Here is a 21,972-nt window from a genome sequence, read left to right as displayed (position 1 = left end):
AGTGTCTCGTCAGGGCTCTGGACCTTGTGTGCGCACTTTGTGACTGCACTCATTCCTTGCTTTATCATTATACGTGTTAGGTATCTTTCTCCAGACTAGCATGTTCTAACTGAACGGCTTCATCCACTGCACATCAGTGAATCAAGATCTCAGTTCAATGTGTTGTAATCAGCACTTCTTAACGAAGAAAAATAGAACAGGCTAGCAACGTGAAACCAAAAACTGAGTCACACATACATACACACTTGTGATTTAAATGAATTTCTTGCTTTCGGCCACAATCAAAAGGAGGTGAGGGGTTCCCTGGTAGCGCAGTGGTTGAGAGTCCGCCTGCCGATGCAGGGGACGCGGGTTCGTGCCCCGGTCCGGGAGGATCCCACATGCCACGGACCGGCTGGGCCCGTGAGCCATGGCCGCTGAGCCTGCGCATCCGGAGCCTGTGCTCCGCAACGGGAGAGGCCACAACAGTGGGAGGCCCGTGTACCGCAAAAAAAAAAAAGGAGGTGAAAGCTATGGCTATGCGAAAGGAGGGCTGATCTGGGTCTCATTCTTTCCTGCATCCTCAGCATGGGGCACCTGCATGGGCCTTACACACAGCAGGCACCCGCTAAAGGTTGGGAGTGGCCCTGTGAGGACGCCCATTCAGAGAGCAGCAGGCTTCAGTCAGTGGTTCCTCTTTCCAGCTTACTGCCCTTAAGCCGAAGCTACGTTTCAACAGCTTCACGAGGGAGAAAAGGCAGCAGCCAGACCAGGCAACTCCAGTGACCCTCAGCGTATTCCCTGACCCTCCTTTGCAGCAGCTACTAAGCAAGGCGAAGCCGGTCACTGTTCTGTCATTATGTCACCCCAGAGAAGCAGCGGCCCACGGGCTCCTGCTCACTGCCCAGCACTGCCCTGCTGGGGGAGACGGAAGCCCACCTCGCCTCTGTCAAAGAAACCTGGTGGGCTCGTCTTCTGTCCACAGACAGCATGGAAATCTGTTTCTTCCACCTTCTTTGTCTCTCTGGAGAAGAGAACGGAAGCAAAGAGGCTGGTTTTGTAGTGTGAAGACTCGGAGGAGCCAGCAGGAGAAATGTCCGAACAGTGTTAGGCAGGGGGGTGCATGTTGTCAGGGGAGGTTTTGGGGGTCGCTTGTCTATTCCACATCTCTCACTTTTCTGTTTGCTTTTGTAAATAATAGAAGGCCATCTAGTTTATGCTCTATTAACACCACTGACCTCCTTCTACTGCCCATGTTTGTTTTCAAGAGGCAATAGGGAGCGGTGGTAGCGTCCGGAGTCAGGTGGTCTGGGTTAGAACTCGAGCTCCCGCACTTACCAGCTGTGTGACCGTGGGTATGTTGTCACTTAAGCCCTCTGTGCCTAAGTTGCCTCATCGGTAAAATGCGGATGATAGTAGTACCTACTTTACAGGACTGTGGTGAGGATTAAGTGAGTTCATACATACAGAGGATTTACACCAGTACCTGGCCTACAGGAAGTGCTAAGTATGTACTTGCTATTTTTATTTGCACAAGTTCGTGATCCTGGCCAGACTGTGGCTCTTGGGAAAAGAGCCACCTTGAGTGTCTTTGTATTGCTGTACAGAGCCCGTGTGGGGGCATTTGGTGCATACAGATTAACCGCTGAGTGAACAAATGAATCACACAGGAGAGAACTGACACCTTCCCCCAAAGTCACAAGCATCTCCTGTCTCACTGCTGACTTGCTCTTGCTAAGAGACATGGACTTTCTCTGCCTGTGGGCAGCCATGTTTATACGGCTGTGCGGTGTTTTTCCAGACCCCCTTTCTCTTCTATCCTGTGAGTCCCGGCTTGATGTCCTCGGTCTCAGCAGACACAGACCCTCCCTCCTGGAGCAAGGTGTGGGAGCCGGTGAAATTCTGTGCCCGTGCCGTGACAAAATGGCTCAAGGGAAGAGAGGCCAGCTGGGCTAGACCCTGGCCGCCTGGCACGGAGGCAGAAGCCCAAGACAACTCGGACCCCAGGCTCCACCAGGAGCACTTCAGAAGCTCCGCCTCTGCCCCGCAAGCACTCCTCGATCAGCCCCAGTGCTGTAGGGAGGCCTCGGAAGTGGCTCACAGAAATCAATCTTATTGATGTAAATGTCCGCAGACAGTGAAAGTTAGGAAGAATGCCTGTGTGTCCAAGACTCTCTGCCTCAAATAAACCCTGTGTGAGAGGGAATCAAGGCAGCTGTGTTTAGCCCTTACTAAAGTCGGAACCTCATCTGTGTCAGGCTACAACTTGTTAAAGTCACTTTCTTTTCATTGCTTTAGCTTGTTTTCCTGTATAAATCAGACCCTCCACAGAAGTCTCTCATCCCCCGCCCAACCCGTTCTGGTTATCGCTCGTTACATAAGAAGCCATGTCAGAACACTGGCGTAAAATATTATCCGTCATTTATTTTGTTCATGTATCTGCTCTCTGGCAGAGCTCAGCAGAGAAGAATTCGCCTCCAAGATGGTCCACTCCCATGGTCAGCAGATTGATGCTGATCACCAGCTGGTAGCTCAACCCGGCCCGTGAGCTACAGGACTCAGTTCCTCTCCACACAGGCCCCTCCACGTAGCCTGAGCTTCCTCACAGCATCCCAGGGACAGGCATCCTAAAAGAAATTGCCAGGTGGGAAGCCTCAGAAGCCACAGGGCATCACTCCTCAGTATCCTGTTGGTTGAGGCGGTCACAAATGCCCACCTGGATTCAAGGGGAGGGATATACTGTCTTCCTATGAAAAAGGGAACCAGAGCGTGCGAAGCAGAAACCATCGCTGAGGCCGCTTTAGGAAAATGCAGTCCGCACTTTACCTCAATGTAGGAGTGGCTGTCCGGCCCATCAAGGGCAGTGTTCGGCTAATTCTAGTTTTCCCTTCAATCTAGAGGACAGAAAATGTACTTAGGCTTCTGATCTGCTTTCAAAATAAGCGAGCCCAGAAAGACTTTGATAATCAAAGGCATGCCTGCTATTTGCCCACAATCATTTTAAATAATATAATCTAAGGAAAAAAAAAACCTTTCTGAGTGACGAGCTGGAGGACTTTGCTCTCCCAGGTTCCCCCCATCAGGCCCTGTCAAGGAAAGCAGGCAGGCTGGGGAGCAGAGCTGGGTGCCCACGAGATCATTCTTCCTGCAGTTCTGAGCAAGTGTTCGGAGTCAGCTCAGCGCACTCCTCCACCAGAGACTAGACCTGTGGTTAGCCACACGGAGCTGTCGGCTTCAAAGGGCGGTGCCCTGGGGGGAGGGGGACTATCAAACTCCGAGAGAAACAGCTCTGACAGAACGTCACATTTTTTAAACGGTCAAGTCTTCTTTCCAAATGCCTGTGCGTGGAGCACCTTGATCCCTGTAGAGAAAAGCTTGATAGTGATCTAATAAATAAAGCGAACCATACCTTACCACTCTCACAATTTAATTTAAAACGAGCATGTCTAATAGGCAGCACTTTGAAAATGCGTTTCTGGAATTTGTGGTTTGGATTTCAGTCTCCTGAAAATAATATATTTTATATCTACTCCATGTGTTTGGACTCCAACTTGTTTTGACTAAAGGACTTGATTTGTCAAGATGTTTTCTCCGCTGGAACTGCTGTGAGGGCCGTCGGTTGTATCTAATGAACTTACGCGAGGCCCTTTTACCTCCTTTTAAGAGCATTGTGAAACTTTGTGTGGTTGTTGTTCCATTTCTTATATGGCTGTGCTTCATTGGAAAAAAGAAAAGATTTATGAAAAACACTCAAAGAAGACCCAGTGCTTGCCTCTGGGCCCTTAGTATGAGTTCCTGCGAGAGCTCCATGGCCTTAGGCAGCAATAGAAAAGGGCCCACAAGGAGAGAGGGCACAACTGCTCAGGGTAGCCCTAAAAAGCTGGAGGTGGTGAGGGGGTAAGAGTTGAAACACTTCAGTGGCAATTAAGCTGCCACCAGGTCGCACGAACTCCATCAAAGAAAGTCCTTATCATGAGGTCTGAGGGGGCCTCTCCGGGATCCTAAGGGCGGCAGTGCGGTGGGCCTCAGGAAGGATTGGGCCCGAGAACTAGAAAGCCAGCAGGAAACCAGACAGTTCTGAAGGCTTGCTGTGGCCTGCAGAAGCTGCCGAGAACAGCCCTAGCACTGTGTACATGCTCAATAAGTATGAGCTGAGTGAATGGCTGGAGAGCTCTGCCACAGCTTCTGGTGCTTCTTAAGAGCTCAGCTTTGACTGGGCCTCGTCCATCTTAGGTCAAGTCTTGATTCCCAGTGAAGGGTCTCGAGTGGGCCCAGCCTGGGTCGGGGCCCATTCCTGAACCATTCAGTTGAAGTTGGGGGGCACGATCACACCATAAGTACATGGCTGCCAGGAGCCCACCCCATGGCCACGGGGATGGAGGAGACTATTCATGTGTGGGCGGGACAGATACCTACAGATGCATCTACAGCAGCGGTGAAGGATGCTGTAAGGATAAAGGGCAAAAGTGATGAGCCTCAGGTGCCATTTGATGTCAGATCCTTGCACTGGGAAAGCTGGACGTGCCTGGAGGTCATCTAGTCCCGCTCCTCACTGTTTGCACAAGAAAAATGAGACTCAGACGTGAAAAGTTGGCTTAGGTCCATTATACTTTATGGCATTTCTGACAAGAGGAAAACATCTTAGCATTTGGTGTTTGTTGATTAAATCAGCACAAGTCTTGGAATCTATTTGCAATACTATTTATAACTGTTGTTTATATTTTCTTCTTCTTAATTATGCTACATACTGTGGTTTGATTTTTGTCTAACATTCGCTAAATTTGATCCATAAGGTCTAGTGAGATGGATTTTGGTAGGAATCGTGAAACAAAAACTTGGTTTTGGCAGGCGACGAACTTTGTTTGCCTGTGAGCAATTATCAAGAGCCTCTTGTGTGCTAGTCACTCTTGTGGGGAAGGAAGATACAGAGACAAAGTAGCCATCCTACCTTCCATGGCATAGCTTACATTGGAGAGCTTACAGTTTGTTAGGGAGATGGACAAGAACACTGAGGGTTGAGGGGACGAGAGATAAGTGGTATCTGGGTGGGGTGTGAGGACACAGAGAAGGGGGAGCTCAGTGTGTCCAACCAGTAGGAGTGGGGAACAAAGTGATGAAATGCCGAGCTACACGAAAGGAATTCCAGGTAGCTCCAAATGGCTGGGTCTAAGAGCAGCCTGTAAAGAGTGGAAGAAGGTAAGATGGAGAAATAAGCGGAAGGCAGATCACGAAGGGCTGGAGGCTTGACATCCGACCAAAAACAATGAGGTTCCATGGAATGTTTTTTAGGAATTTATAACCAGTGTATGTGTTATAAAGATCACCTGGAAGCACTGAGAGAGGGGGTGGGGGAACATGGCCAGACTAGCATCAGGCTGGGGAGAGAAGGTGAGAAGATGAGAGTTGGGGTGAGGTAGGGGCCGAGGGAATGAGGGCAGTGATGCAGCGCCGGAGGGTCCCACAGGACCGGGCATTGATGGGATGTGGAAGTAAATGAGAGAACATTGTCCAGGGTCAGTCACCCAGTCAGGGATGGCTGGATGGCAGGTGGTAACGTTCTCTCTGACTTGGAAGCAGGAATGGAGAAGAAAATAACTTGCATTTTAGAGTTTAGGTGCCTGTGAGACAGCTTTGCAGCTCAGCAGAGCTGAGGGGCCACTGGCCCATGTGAGGCCCAGACCGTGGACAGGATAGGGCCACCCAGGGACGGTGTTTGCGAGAAGAGGCCCAAGCAGTCAGGAACACAGTACATGATGGGGCAGGTCAAGCAAGAGGAGAATCCATGAGGAAGAAGAGAAACTGAGAGGGCTTAGGAAGCAGAGAGGGTTGGGGAGGAAGTTTCTGGAAAGCGGAAGCCATCCACTGCAGCAAATGCAACAGTTAGGCTGAGCTGATGGCAGAGTGACTCTGGCAGATGGCAGCCTTTGCGATGAGATTAAATAAAGACCCACGAGGAACCTGGTAATTGGCTGACGTTGCTGAAGAACTAAAAGTACAGAGTTTTAAGAGATGAAAGCTAGTAAAAATGCTTTCAGTTTGAAGAATCTGTGTATAAATGAGAGCATGTGGAATGTATCCCACTCTGGTATGAGACAGACCTGGATTCTGTCTCAACGCTACAGCTTATGAATTGGAAAACTTGGGACAAGTCACTTCACCTCTGTAAGCCTCACTGTCTCCATCTGTAAAATGGAGCTTCTACCTACTTCATAGAGTCTAAGATTGTGCTGAGTAACGCTTGCCCCACCCCCTGTTTTATTTTCCTCCGCAACACTTATCACCTTCTTCACTTACCAATTTACTTTTGTATTTTGTCACTCTCCCCAATGAAAATATAAACTCTGTGCAGCAGGGAGTCCTCTCGGGTTCGTTCGCTGCGGAGTCCCCAGTGCCTAGAGCAGTGTCTGGCCCATAGTAGTTGCTCAATAAATATTTGTGGACTGGATGAATAAATGAGTAAAAGGTTGTGCTAGATGTAAAGTGTTTGGCGGCAGTGGCAGTGCTGTTACTTCCTCCTGTTGGGAGAAAAACCATTACCAAGCCACCTTCAAAGTCAGCATGGCGGGTCTCAGGGCCCAGTGCCCTTTGGGCCAACGCTCCCATTACGCTGTCTCCCTCCTACGAGGCCCGGCCCATCGTTGGAGGGTGGGGGACCTGACCCTTGCCTGTGCTGGGGACAAGTAAGTCACACATGTAGAGAAACAGATTGGAGGAGAATCAGCAGCTGGGTTCTTGGAACACCTGGAGAACTCCAGAGAAACGGGGAGCAGAGGAAACCCTTCTCATAGAAACCAGTCAGGACATCAAAGAGTGCTCTCGGGACCACAGAGAAGGTGTCGGCAGCCCCTGCTTCAAAGGCTGGATGGATGGTGGGGAGAAACTATCTTCTCTGACCAGAACCTGACGTCTTAAAATCCCAGCCAGCGAAGGTTTAGAAAATGAAAGAAAGAGCAATGAGTCTGACTTGCTTTATTAATCTGTGTGTTTGTGACGGCAGTAATGACGCTTAAATCTTTCATCATCAAAGTGCCTTACACCATGAACCCACATACAAATGGGACTCGGCCGAACGTGGCTGGTTATAAGGAATGTGTTATTCTGATGGAAAAGACTGGAAAGGCTCCACTTCCCAATAGCCTGCCGATTTGACATGTTCTAAAAGGAAATCTGGTATCAAAACATAAATCTAAACAGAAACCAAAATGGCAAACAGCAACATGCATTAATGGGGCCCGTTAATTTGTACCACAATCAGCATTCCCTCAATTCGTTGGCCAAAGGGTATTGTTCTTTGTTGTTGCTGTTCATTTCTTTTTTCCTTTTCATCTTTCAATACATCCTTCCGAGATTCTCACAATGTACTTCAGAGTCCAGACTCTCTTATGGAAAGCATATGTCTTTGGGAACGTACTGTACCACTTGAAGTTCTGGAGCCAGTTGTATTTCTGTCCCAGCATTAAGTGAGAAACAACTGTTTGTAGGGTTGGCAGGAACCCCGGGTAGTTACTCAGCCAGGAAGAGCCACACGTAAAGCAAAGAGAGAGTGTCTAAAAGATCTCAAAGAAAAGAAGAATATCTCCAGTTACCCTGTGGACCTCATTCATTCATTCATTCATTTTATTCATGCAACATTTGTTGAAAGTTTATCATGAGCTAGCTCTACGCTCAGACCCCAAAATACCGAGATAAACATGATCAATCCCTACCCTCCAGTAGCTTACAGCCTAGGAGAGGAGATAGACAGGTCTATCAAGGTCGCAGTCCAGTGTGACAAGGCCAAGGCAGAGGTATCTGTCAGATTCGGGTCTTGGGGCAGGAGTTGAGAGGTGGTTAGGGAGAACTTTTTAGAGGCGAGGGTGCCTTTTAAAGAGAGTAAAAAGGAAGGAGGTACAGAAGGGGAGGCAGGGGTACTTTACACAGAGGAAACTGTCCGTGCCACATAAAACGAGATGACGCATTTGGTGCTCTAACTGTTTAATAACTGGAATGTCATGGGCACAGACAGGCCAAAACCCACTGGTGTGGTCCCAACCAATGCCTGTGGGCTAAAGATCTTTCCTACTAATATGGACAAATCCCCAGGGTATATCATTGAGCAAAACTAAATCTGATATCGAGTGGCTAGAAGTCAAGATGGCCGTTACCCCTTGGTGAGGTAGTGACACGAAGGGGGCCTGCGTGGGGATCCAGAGTGCTGGCTTTCTGTTTCCTGATCTGGGTACTGGTCACAAGGATTTGTTTAGTTTGTGAAAATAAATTGAACTGCACACTTGTGATAAATGCTCTTTTCAGCGCAAATGTTCAGTAAAGTGTTGTATGTTTAACAAAAAGTTTTTTTAAAAAAGGCCTTGCATTCATGGATGGCTCAAGTCCTTGGGAGTGACTCCAGCAAATAGTGCATATGGAGGAGATGAAAATAGAGGCATAAAGCAAAGCCATGTGAGAAGAGCCTTATATACTGAATTGAGGAGTCAGGAGTTAGGAGACTCCCCGGAAAGAATGTGAGCATGTGATGGCGCTGAGGGGTGTTTAAGAGTGTGGCCTCTGCAGTTTGGCCCCTGGCTCTAAGGTTTAGTCACGACGTGTAAACTTCAGTCTCTCCATCTGTAAAATACGCCAATGATTGTATTTGCCTCCTAAGGATTTTTGACAATCGGATAAGATAACGCACAAAAATTCAATAATAAATATTTGCACTTTCGAAAGCTTACTTAGGCAGGAACGAGGAGACTGGATTGGGGTGGGGGTGTGTGTGTGTGTGGCCAGACCAGGGACAGGGAGACAAATTAGAAGACTCTAACAATAATCTAGTAAAGAAGGAATGAGAGCCGACCAGAGCAGGGATAGTGGAAATCAAGGAGAGATCAGTGAATTGCAGGGGGAAGAATGAACAGGACTTGATCTGGGAGATGAAAAAGACAGCACAGTCCAAGATGACCCTCAAGGGTCTGGCTCAGGTGACTGTGAAGGAGGTGATGTTCTTAGAAAGTCAACAGAAGGAATAGACTTGGGGAAAGATCACGCATCAAATTTGAAATCTGTTGGGTTGAGGGATCCCAGGAGGCATCCAGGTGGAGATGGCCACAGGAACTCAACAGTGATGCTAAAGACATAGATTTGGGAAGCATATGAAGGATTATTGAAGGCATATGAGTAGACGAGGTCCTCAAGTGAGAGAAGCAAGGGGCCAAAGATGGAACCCTAAGGAGCGTCGACACTTCAAGGGCAGACCAAGAAAAGGAACCTGTGAAGGAATTTGAGAAGGAATCAGTGGAAAGGTAAAAGAAATAACCAAGACAGTGTGCTATTGTGGAAGCCAAGAAGGGTGTTATCCACTGTGACAAATGCCACAGAAATGTCCAGTTAAATGAAGACAAAGAACTGTCTATCGACTCCTACATATGACGGCCATTGGTGACTGCAGTGAGAGCAGCTCCAGGGGAACAGTGGAACAGAAGCAGGATGGCCGTGGGTGTGTGGTACTCGGACTGGAAGACAGCAGTCAACAAATGCAGTCCAGGGGATAGAGCTACAGTGCAGAAGGTTGGGGGGTGGGGTGAGGTAAAGATCAAAGAGTTTTGTAACTTTTCCAGTGTTCACCACCACCCATTTTGAAAGAGTTTAGACCTACTTTTCCTTCTTTCTTTCTGCCTTTCATTTCTCTCCCTCCATTCCCCTATTTCTCTACCTCCCTCCCCCCCCCCGTCCACTCTGAGTTTCCTCTCCAGAAGCCAAGGTGCAACTTATATAACTGGAAATACTTACTGTATTACCTTTTTAAGTGTTTTTAAAACAAGACATCGAAAAGTGGGTATATTTAAGCAGGGGAGTCAAAAGAACCAAATTGAGAAAGGAGTTGGAGTTGGGGTAAGAGCAGGGGCTTCCTCTCTTCCTGTCAGCCTGATGTCCCACCCTGCTGCTCCAGGGGACCGTCCCTTGGCCCAAAGATGGCTTGTGTGTTAGTGGGTGTGAATGAGTACAGACATTTACCACCTTTGTCTACCCTCTCCTGGCTGGAGTCAAGCCTGTTTCTCCCACCTCGGGCTTCAGTGGCCATGCAGGCAGCTGACAGCATCCTTCCCATAAGGACTCCATTGCTGCTGTCCCGGCTGGGCCTCTGGCCTGCTCCCCCGACCTGGTGACCGCTTGCCTGCGGCGCTCGGCTCACAACACTTCTGCCCACTTCTCACCGAACCATCCCGGGCTTCCAGGTAGGGCTCAAACACACTGTCTTCAGGAACCCCCTCTCGTCCCCTTCAGTTAGTCACTAGGTCTATATGTTGGCCTTGCACATTTCCTGAGAGATTACTGGGAGACATTCTCATTTTAGTTGTTTTTTTTTGTTTGTTTGTTTTTGTTTTTTTGGCGTTTTTTGCGGTACGCGGGCCTCTCACTGTTGCGGCCTCTCCCGTTGCGGAGCACAGGCTCCGGACGCGCAGGCTCAGCGGCCATGGCTCACGGGCCCAGCCGCTCCGCGGCATGTGGGATCTTCCCGGACCGGGGCACGAACCCGTGTCCTCTGCATCGGCAGACGGACTCTCAACCACTGCGCCACCAGGGAAGCCCTCATTTTAGTTGTTTTATAATACTTTGCCTCACTGGTGAAATCATGAGGCACCGGGAGGAATTCTCCACGACCTCCAGTGCAGTGCTGCACGGGAGCAGGACCTCAGCTCTGGCTGAGGCCAACCTCAGCTGACTGAGGCTGGTTTGCAGAAGGTAAGGGCGTGAAGTTTGCACTCGAGGGTGGGTGCAGGGCTCTTGCATCTTCGCCCACCCTCCACCGCCCCCTCCTAGGGCTCTAACCATCCGTCAATTCCACAGACGTTTACTGAGCACCTACTCTGAGCCAGAAACTGCGCTAGGCACGCCGGGCATTTAGCAGTGAAGCCGGCAGACAAGATCACCGCCTCGTGGAGCTTGTGTTCCATTAGAGGAGACGGCCGTCAGGGGAGAGATGGTGACCCCAGGCTGTGACACGTGCTTGGAAGGAGATGCACGGAGCTCTGTAAGGCAGGAGCACGCTTATGCTGAGACCTGCAGACCGAACAAGAGGGGAAGTTGCCCTCAGTCTTCTTGCGTATTTAATAGTGCCCACTCCTGTAACTTTGCTTTCAGTAAAATATTTATTGAAAGGGCTGTAGGAAGGTGACATGCTGTGCATGTTCCTGGTCAGTGCACTCACAGACCACTAACACATCCGACCCCTAACAGATCCCACCCTCTCTGAGGGTTGTTCATCTCACCTGAAGACGCCTCTGACGCCGGCGGTGGTTTCTTTTGCAGGTGAGCCGGCCTCATCCCAGCGACCACCCTCTTCTGATTCTCTTCGTGGTGGGCGGGGTCACAGTCTCGGAAGCCAAAATGATCAAAGACCTTGTGCCATCCCTGAAGCCAGGAACCCAGGTACCGAGTCCTCAGTGATATGATCTGAACGGGAGGCCTGAGGCAGGAGTGGGGAGGGCAGACCAGGGCCTTCATTAGGCTCCCCCGCGCTCCTATCTCCATCCCGCTGCCTCCTTTCCCCCTGCTTCTTCTGCCTGTCCCAGGGCCAGGACCTACTGTGGGTGGAGGGAAGGGGGAGACCTCTCCTGCCTCTGGGTGGCAAGTGCTGAAGCGCTATTCCCAATTCCTACAGGGCTTGTATTCTCTGGCGTCCAATCGGTGCTTAATTACTCAAGAGTTTTGGCTGCTTTCCAGACTCCAGATAATTGAGGGTGACTCCCGGGGACCATCTCCGCCCTGTGGCAGGGAGAGGACGGGGCTGGAGGAGTTTGGGAAGGGCCCTTGTCATGACAATGACAAGTGTAGTATCTTTCTCCTCTGTAGCCTCCTGCCAGGTCCCGTCCTCCTCCCCACGCAAATGCCCAGTGGTTAAGGCACAGCCCTCTAGGTTTTCCAGGCCCGAGTCTGCATCCTCCCTCCGCCTTTTACTAGCTAGGTGATTGGAGTGAGAAAAGCCCTCCGTTTTCTCATTTAGGCTACGGGGCAGGGTGGTTGGGAAAAGAGTGCCTTGCCCGGCTGCTTACTGCTATGGGCAACCGAGGCTCTGTCCTCTGGGGGCTGAGGGGCCTCAGAACTGTCCTGCTGGGGCACCGGGAGCCTGGGACACCTTCCCATTGACCCTCGCCCCCCGCCCAATTGAGACTTGCTTTCGGGGCCTGTCTTCAGCTTTGCCATGTCTGCATGCAGCCAGCGGCTTTCTGTGGTTTAGAGAAAGCAGAACAGAGGTGCCAGTGCAGTGCTTCAGGTAGGACGCTGGCTTATGTGGGGGACTGTCCGCCACAGGCACACGGAGCCCAGGGGGTATTCCAGCCACGCCTGGCTGCTGGTCTGGGTGGGGGGCAGTGTACAGTGCCCTTGTCTCCCAGCTCCACCCACTCTGTGAATACGCACTCAGCCAGCCGAGGAGCCCCCACCTCTGCTGGCATCTGTAAGCTGTACTCCGTAGCGCAGCGCTCAGCGGGCTCACTGACTGCTTCCCGTTGCTGACAAAGCGTCCTCAAGCAAACACGAATTCCTTGAGGACAGAGGCTGGGCCTTCCCAGGCCTGAGCACAGGGCAGGAGCTCCGGAAGCCTTGTGGCCTGACGGCCTGATGTGAGGCAGGAGAACTGGCTTGGTGTCAGGGTGGCCAGGACACCTGAGACGGAGAGAAGGCCTGGTTTCCGAGGGTCTCAGGACACCCTACTTAGGAAGGTGACCTGTATCTAGGGAGCCATGGTATGTTCTTGAACAAGGGAGTGGCCAGTCATTGGCTGTGACCATTCCTACCATTACTCACACCTGTCATGGTCATAGCTGGTGGAATTTCTGATAAAGTGGTAAATTGGGCCTCGTCTCACACCCTCTCTGTCCGCAGTGTTCAGGATCTGTTTGGTGAGCAATTGCCTTTTTGAGCAAGACATTCTTTTTTATCAGAAAGCACACTTCTCACTGCCCCTAACACGGTGAACCAAATTCTTAGCTCTTCCGAACAGCGATGCATTGTTAATAGCCTGCCAGACTGTTAATCCCCACTCTAAAAGGATAAAATGCAGACGTTTTCAAAGCCGTGTGACCTGAGTTTGACAGCAGAGACCTGACATCTGTAGTGGCTCAGTGGCTCGGCTGCAGTCTGACTGACCTTGTGCTCAATCATCTGCAGAGAGAGTGGCTCAGAGAACCTGGGGCTGCAGGAGCAGACTTGCCTGCTGCTTGTGTCACCGCTGCTGCCTCTAACTCCTGGGCCACACAGAATCTACGAGCAGATCAGCCTCTTCCCTCCTCCACGGGTCTTCCCCCAGGGCCACTCTTCTCCAAACCGAGTATCTTCAGTTCTTCCAGCTTCCCCACCCCAGCCCGTGCCGTGGACCCGAGTGCCTCAGCTCCCGGGCAGCTCTCCTGGGCCCCCAGGTCTCTCCCTCTCATGCTCACTTACAACTGAGCGCCCTTGCCATGGGCTGATCAGTGCAGAGGCCCTGGGGCCCCCTCCTCCTCCTACCACGGCCCCTCCCTGCCTCTGGGCCTTCTTTCCCTACCACTCTTCTGCTGGCCTGCTCCTCTCCAGCCTCAGGACTTTGCACTTACTTTAATCCCTCAAACAGGACCTGGCACCAGCTGTCGTGATTACTCATTGCATATTGAATACTAGAAACCGTACTTGCATTATTGAAACATAAGATAAAAGCAGCTTTTCTCTAGACTACACCAACCTGTTACTGATTCTGGGATTATGGACAACTAAAACCACTCTGTCTTTTGTATCAATTGCTATGATCCGTACCTACTGTATATCAACATGGGTGCTTTTTGGACCCAGGTGCAGGAACTTACAGTCTCTTAAACTGGATTAGTCGATTATCCAGTAAACATTTATTGAGCATCTACTCTGTGCCAAGCACTGTTCTTTGTGCTGAGGATAGAGCGGTGACCAAGCCAGACTCGTTCCTGCTTTCATGGAACTTACATTCTAATAGTAAGTGATTGACTGACATTAAACACGGAAGCTCCAGCTAGACATGAGTGTTCCGGGAACATAGGCAGGTGCTGTGATGGGAATACCTGGGGGCTTGGAGGCAAGAGGTTCCTTCATACGGGCACAGGCTTCCCCTGGAGCAGAAGGCTGGTGAGCTGAGATTTGCAAGGCATCCGGGGATCTGCTCTTCAAAGGAAACTGCTGATAGAAGTCACTTAAGGCACATCCAGAAATGAATTCTCTTTTACAAAAGATGGTAAGGATAGCATGAAACCGTGGAATCCAGAAACCGCATTAGCAGCTGCTAGTCCTAGAGGATGGTTGCTATACTCTAAAATGGGGTGTTTTCTCCGCTCTCCATCTGTGGTTCTTGGTAAACGTGCTGAGAGAAAGTGGGCAGCTGGAGAAGGCCCTCCTTTCTGACTACAAAAAAAAAAAGGATCAAAGAGGCAACCTCTCAACCCCACTGCAAACAGCCACAGCCATGAGCAGGAGACTTCGTGGGCTTGCCCTGGTCTGGGTTGCGTGTGCTCAGCACCGACCTCTCTCATTCCAGACAGCTCTGCAGGCTGAACCCCGTAGCTGGGTCGTGGCCAAGAGGCCAGCAGAAGCCTGCGATTGTGGGAGGAAAATAACAGGGAGGGACCCCTCCAGAAAATACAGGGAAAGGCCAGCTCAGGAAGCAGAGGAAGACCGAGTGACCAAGCCAACCCTGCCATCACAGCTCTTCATGGGCTAGTGCATGTTGGCCAGTCACACTTTCACGTGCATCTCCATTTCTGGAGCTGAACATTTAGTGAGAATGTAAGAGGAAAAAAAAATTAGACCCAGAAATATGCTCATACGCGTACAATTTTGCACAACTGTGGAGGTTCAAGGGTACCTAAATCCTGGATGTATACCATAGCTCCAGGTTATTCTAAAATTTGAAGCCCCAAAGAGAAGAGTCAAGCCACTTCCTTTTCTTTTCTTGGTCTACATTTAATTTGTTCTGAAGTTTCTTACTCTAAGGAAAACATCAGTGAGATTCAAAATTTTTATGTTTACCTGAGTTAGCTTAGGCCCTTATCATTTGAACTATTAGACGGCATTACACATGTTCATATTGTTCCTCTTAACATTACCCTTCATTCCTACGCACTTCATGTGTCTTTGATACTTGCAGCAATCCACGTAACAACGCTGAAGTCATTTACAATGGAAGGTTTTTGTTCTTGTTGTTTTCCCTCAAGAGACTTCTTTTTGAACAACCATCATGAGGGACAAAAGCGAAGAGGCATCTGAAATCTCATCAGGTTCCTCAGGAGAGCCTAAGCACAGCACACTCACCCCTCAGGCAATGAGAAGGCAGTGAGTTTTCCAGAAAGCTCGTCATGTCTGTTTAATTAATCCACTGCCCCACTGTTTTAACTATACAAACATTTTATGTTTAACACACGTGTGTACGTGCGTGTATACATGCAGCACCTGTGCTAATGGGGGTGAGTGGTGCCTTGAATCTGACATGTGCTCCAAAACCAGTTCATCAGCTGGATGAATATGCGTGTTGGTACCTGTGCGTATTAGTCGCTTTTACTGGGAAGCATCTCCCAAGGTCAAAAGAAAAATAGAGAAAAACTATTTTTTACCCCCCTCTCCTTTCACTTCACAATGTTAGAAACCAGAGGGATATGGAGTCTAAATCCTGGGTTGCCAGCTTCCCCCTGTTCAGCAGAAATGGAACAGGAAGATGCTGGCACCTACAAGTTACGGCCCGGAGAAGCAGAAGGTGGAGAGAAAGCTAGCAGGCTGGGTCACTCTTGCAGGAGCCAGGGTGGGCTGAGGACAGAGACAAGATGCCCCTCCTTCAGCTGGAGTAGAGAGCCTGTGTGGAGCCCCAAAGGCAGCTTTTTAGGGCTTGGTTCAGAGGCACCCTGGTGTCCTTCACCCTTGCCTCCCCGATGGAAATTTTCATCAGTGCCCTTGGTTGCCTGGGAAAAAGCCAGTCCTCCAAAAGGAGCTCTAGTGCTTAATTTACCTCATATCACACATTTGATGACTATGTTCATAAAATTTAAATTTCATATCCAACAGGCCAATTTCAGATTGCTTTAAGCATTTTCTTTTTCATTTTTGAGTGCCATTTCCCCCCATTTAGCTAACTTTTTATAATTTTAAGGACTATTTCAGTCAAATAAGGCAGAAATGCTTTTTGTCGAATACGCTCAAAAACAGAAAATGCTCAAAAGCGTTCTGAAGAACAAAAGACGCCTAAGATGTGAAAATGCTTAAGGACCATCAGCTATTATACTATAAAGGAAATGTTAGTGATGTGATCCTGCTTGCTCTTCAAAATCGGAATTTTAGACAAGTGGGTTTTCAGCTGAACTGATTTGAAACAAATTTACGCAGAGCAATTTGAGATACCAGAGCCTGCTGGTGTGAAAAACTTCCTGCTGGCTAAACTCACTGCCTCCTTCCTAGTCTTGTTTTTGTTCATTCATTTAATCAGTCATTGGCTAACTCACTGTATCGAGGACCTGCTAGGTATCAGGCACTGTGCCAGCACACAACAAAGAAACAAGGAATACAATGTGATACCAACAGCCATGGGAACATCCTCAGTCTTCAGAGAGGGGTGGTCTGGGAGGGCTTCTGGGAGGTGGTGATGCCTGAGTCGATTATTGAAGGATGATTAAGAGGACTTCAGGCAAAGAGTTGGGAACTCTTGTTCCAGATGAAGAAGCATCCCCAAAGTGCCATTTGTGAAACTGCAGATCATTTAGGGTGGCTGGAATGTGGAACCAGTGGTGAGGGGTGTGTGGTGGCCAGGGCGTGTGGTGGGGTGTGGAGTACTGAACAGCCATCAGTCTCTAAAGTCCTGGAATGCTCTCTAAGACGGTTGGACTTACAGATTTTTGGTTTGCGGTTACCATGAGGTTTTGATACAGCAGTCTATATACATACAAGATTGTTTTAAGTTGCCGGTCTCTTAATTCCAAGTGCATTTCCAACATCCTGCATTTTGATATCATATTTGTGTCTGGAGGATTTCCTACCTTTACTGTATGTTTGCCTTTACTCGTGAGCGTTCCCATTCGTAATTTTCCTTTTTCTAGTTATGGCCTTTTCTTTTCCCTCTAGAGAAGTTCCTCTAGCATTTGTTACAAAGCTGGTCTGACGGTGCTGATTTCTCTTAGCTTTTGCTTGTCTGTAAAGCTTTTGATTTCCCCATCCAGTCTGAATGACAGCCTTGCTGGGTAGAGTATTCTTGGTTGTTGGTTTTTCCCTTTTATCACTTTAAATATATACTGCCACTCCCTTCTAGCCTGCAGAGTTTCTGCTGAAGAATCAGCTGAAAATCTTATGGGGATTCCCTTGTATGTTATTCGTTGCTTTTCCCTTGTTGCTTTTAATATTTTCTCTTTGTCTTTAATTTTTGTCAGTTTGATTAATATGTGACTTGGTGTGTGCCTTTTTGGATTTATCCTGTATGGGACTCTGCGCTTCCTGGACTTGAGAATGTTTCCTTTCCCAAGTTAGGGAAGTTTTCGGCTATTATCTCTTCAAATATTTTCTCAGGCCCTTTCTCTCTCTCTTTTCCTTCTGAGACCCCTATAATATGAATGTTGGTACATTTTATGTTGTCCCAGAGGTCTCTTAGACTGTCCTTATTTCTTTCATGCTTCTTTCTTTATTCTATTCCACAGCCCTGGGTCAGGCTTATACATGGTGGAGAGAAGGCAGTCAGGATTTTAAACCTATGAATAAATACAATCAGATTTACACTTGGGGAAGATGGCTCTGGCACGTTTATCTCCTCTGAGTCCACCCCAGTGACTGCTGTGAGCTGAATAGAGGGAGTGCAGCAGAGGATGAGAATAGTGAAGATGGTGATGATAATGAAGACGATAATAGCAGGTACCATGTTAAGCCCCTCCAGAGCCTGTCATTGTGCTAAGTATTTTCTATGTATGTTCACATTTGATCCTCATGATAATCGTGTGAGGTGGATATCATTATTCCCACTTTATAGATGAGGACTTGAGGCTCAGAGTGATCAAGCAAATTCTCCAGGGTCCATCGTCTGGCAGGTGGCCAGCTGGGGCCCAGCTCAAACTGGACACTCCTAAGTCTGTGCTCTTAACGACTGTACTATCCGGCGAGAGTCCTTGGTCCCAGCTTCCTCCTTTCCTCCCCTCCTCAAAGACCCCCTCAGTTACTTCACAGGCTGCCTTTGTTTTCCATCTGCTTCTTTACAGCCCTCCACAGGGCATGCCCCAGACACCCTCAGGTTTAGCCCTCATGCTGTCTAAATACCCATATGTCTAGATGTGAGGGTCCTGGTCCTTGGTTCCAGCTTGGTGGAGGTGACCAAGCCCATAGTCACTGTCAGCCGTGACTGAAAGCCCAGCACACGGCCTGAGAGTGACAAATTCTTTTAGCTTAGTTATCACTGCTCTAGAAGTGTCCACATCAACCGAGTCTACAGCCTTTCCCCTCCAAGTTCCTCAACCCTGTTAATAAGACTTAACCATCCTGTGGGACTCACTCTAGCCATTACACTTGCCCTCACCTCAGCCAGAGAGGAATTCACCGTCTTGGCATTGGAACTAAGGACCCCAGGGGCTGGCAGCGGTGGTGGAGCCTGGCGAGCAGGAGGGCAGGGAAGGGGCTGTGGCCATCAGCTTCCCTGGCCTCTCCTACCTCGCAAGAGTCTATTCTTATGCAAAGGATTTTTGTCTTTATGTGTGCATTTTTTTAAATATCTGAATAAGGGATTCTTAACTTGTCTGTGAGTCCTAGTTATCCACCTAAACCTCACCTAAAACTATATTCAGAATCTTGTGTGTACACATATGCATATCTTTCTAGAGAGTTTTTAGCTTTCATAAGATTCAAAAGGAGGCCTATGACGCAATCACAAAACACAATCAAATAGCAGCTCAGAATTGCTGAGCACCTCACGTGCTCTACGCACTTGGCCTTCTGTAATCCTTGCCACAGTGCTACAAGCTCCGGGCTGTTGCTTTTCTTCTGGGAAGGATAGAGTGAGGCCCCAGGTGAAGTGACCCTCCCCGGGGCATGTAGCCCATCCGCGGTGGAGCCGGGCTCTACTAGCGTCTCGTGAGCGTGCAGGTCTGGGCACCGCCATTCTCAACCATCTGGTGGACCTGGCCCAGAAGCCCCCGAGGAGTGAGTAGAGACCCTGTCCTCTCTCTCCAGAGCCACGTATTCAAATGGTATCTACACCATGTGATAAGGGGGTGCTAATATTCACTGTCTGCCCTCAGACTCTCGTCACATGGCTTTCTAGGAAGGATGTGAGCACAGACTGCAGTGTATTTTTTTCTGCCAGAAATATGACTTGGCTGACATTAGCCATATATTTTCAAGGATAATTCTCTTTCAAAAAATAGTAACATCACTGCTTTCAAAGATTAATTTTTGTTTTAAACAGAAAACTTTTTAATAACCTCATTTCTTTAACAACAACAAGCACAAGAAAATTATAAAATGCTTCCTTGTCTCCTCCCCTCCCTCAGCTTCTCCTCCACATTGGAGCATAGGCTCTGGTTTTGGCCAGTGAGTTGGTTAATTCATTGCTTTGGTTCCACCTGGGATAGCTTTGGGGGTGGGAGGGGTAGAGAGTGAGGTGTGAGTGCCAACTTGCTTCCCCGCAAGAGGCCTGGCCAGGCGGTGTGGCCCCTTGAAGCCAGGCCTGCTGCCGGCCTGCGACCCCCCGCGCTCAGGGGCTGGGCTCTAGCATCTGGCTCCATACCTCCTTCCCACTTCCCATAGTCACCTCCTTATCTACTGGGTGTACAACCCCTGCCTGGGCAAAACCTCACCAGCCTGACAGAGCGCCTCACTGCTCCAGCCCAGCCCTGGGGAACGAGCTCTCCCAGTGCTGCAGAGGGAAATCTGCCCCAGAAGAAGGGCCCAGTCTCAGGGAAGCAGAGAGGGACATCACGACGACAGGCCAGAGAGGCCCAAAGGTCCATGTGGACTAGGGAAGTAAGCAGCCTTCCCAGAGCCCTTGATGATAGAGGAGTGACCAGACAGACACTCGGACGCTGAAGCCAGCCTGCCTGGGTTGGAATCCTGACTCAACTGCTTCTGCTTCCTGTGTGTCCTTGGACAAGTTGCTTAACCTTTCTGTACTTTATTTTGCTTATCTGCAAAATAGGAGTAATATATGTACCTACTTCATAGGGTTGTTATGAAGATTAAATGGATATTAAATGAGATCATCCTCAGTGCCTGGCCCACCATAAGAACTAATAAATATTAGCAGATATCATCATTATTATCATCATTGTTACGGGTCAAACGGTGTCCCTCCCAAAAGATGTTAAAGTCTGAACCCCTAGTACCTGTGAATGTGGCCTTATTTGGAAATAGGTTTTGCAGATGATCAAATTAAGATGAGGTCATTAGGGTGAGCTCTAATCCTATATGACTGTGTCCTGATCAAAGGGGAAATGTGGACACAGAGACAGACACACGTAGAGGGAAGACAATGTGAAGACCTAAGGGAGCTTAAGAGGGAAGATCCTCCCTCACAACGCTTAGAAGCAACCAACCCTGCCAACACCCTGCTCTTGGACTTCTGGCCTCCAGAAGTGTGAGACGGTAACCTTCTGTTATTGAAGTTTGGGGTACTAAGAAACTAATACAGCCGTCATCATTATCACGCACAGCGACAGCCAGCTCTTGAGTGTGCCTTCTCTCTTTCCCTGAAGGAGCAAAGGCTCCCTAGAAGAGGGAGAGACCTCTCTGTTGAGGTCACATTACTGGATCACAAAGCAACGGTCTGATCAAGTTCAATTCAGCAGCGAGGTGGTGGCTGGGCTCAGCCCTGCTCAGTGCCCACTGGTTAAAGGCTCAACAGACGCAGCCCACCGTCCCGCCAGCCATCCTTCCCAGCCTGTGTGCCCTTCCTTACACCCAGGACGCTAGCATCGGTGGCATTCAAGCTGCCGCCTTCTGCCTTTTTCTCCACAGTACCCACTCCGTGCCTTCCCCCAAACAAATGTGTTGCATTTTATTTCTCATCATCTAATAAGCTGGGATTGGCTCTCCTAATTGTCTGCGGTGTGTTTGCCCCTCCCGTTGTTAGGTAATCGTGCTGTCCACGCGACTCCTAAAGCCAACTAGTATCCCTGAACTGTTATTTACAACTGACCGGCTGCATCCAGACCTTGGCTTCTGAGGATCTGCTGAGAAGAGGAGACCTACCCGAGCTGGAAATCCCAATACTATTTTCTGTCCCCATCCAAGATATGCCTCCCAAACCAGTGTCCCTGTTACTAATCGTGGGTATGACTGAATTATGCCCAAAGAATCTTTTTTTTTTTAACATCTTTATTGGAGTATAATTGCTTTACAATGGTGTGTTAGTTTCTGCTGTATCACAAAGTGAATCAGCTATACGTACACATATATCCCCATATCCCCTCCCTCTTGCATCTCCCTCCCACCCTCCCTATCCCCCCCCTCTAGGTGGTCACAAAGCACCGAGCTGATCTCCCTGTGCTATGCGGCTGCTTCCCACTAGCTATCTATCTTACATTTGGTAGCGTATATATGTCCATGCCACTCTCTCACTTCGTCCCAGCTTACCCTTCCCCCTCCCCGTGTCCTCAAGTCCATTCTCTACGTCTGCATCTTTCTTCCTGTCCTGCCCCTAGGTTCTTCAGAACCTTTTTTCTTAGATTCCATATATATGTGTTAGCATACGGTACTTCTTTTTCTCTTTCTGACTTACTTCACTCTGTTTGACAGACTCTAAGTCCATCCACCTCATTACAAATAGCTCAATTTCATTTCTTTTCATGGCTGAGTAATATTCCATTGTATATATGTGCCACATCTTCTTTACCCATTCATCTGTCGATGGACACTTAGGTTGCTTTGCCCAAAGGATCTTGATACCCACACAGTGAAGTACTTTGCTGGCATTGCTGAGATTCTTAAAAAAAAAAACAAAATTCATTTTTCTAAAGGCATCAAACTGCCTTTCAGCTGGCCTAATTCATGATAATTCCACTTTAT

At 48.9% G+C, this 21,972-nt stretch overlaps 1 protein-coding gene across 1 annotated transcript in view; it reads left to right on the top strand.

The window, feature by feature from the left end:
• Positions 1–21,972, top strand: part of SCFD2 (sec1 family domain containing 2) — a 393,166-nt gene extending 371,194 nt beyond the window's left edge. Inside the window, exons 8-9 of the mRNA XM_030880530.2 lie at positions 11,266–11,385; positions 21,038–21,972. Coding sequence (XP_030736390.1) covers positions 11,266–11,385; positions 21,038–21,130 — 213 coding nt within the window. The 3' untranslated portion in view covers positions 21,131–21,972. The remainder of the gene's footprint in view (positions 1–11,265; positions 11,386–21,037) is intronic.

This window comes from Globicephala melas, chromosome 5 (assembly GCF_963455315.2).
Source record: "Globicephala melas chromosome 5, mGloMel1.2, whole genome shotgun sequence".
Lineage (NCBI taxonomy): Eukaryota > Metazoa > Chordata > Mammalia > Artiodactyla > Delphinidae > Globicephala > Globicephala melas.
This window is presented reverse-complemented; position numbering and strand designations above follow the sequence as displayed.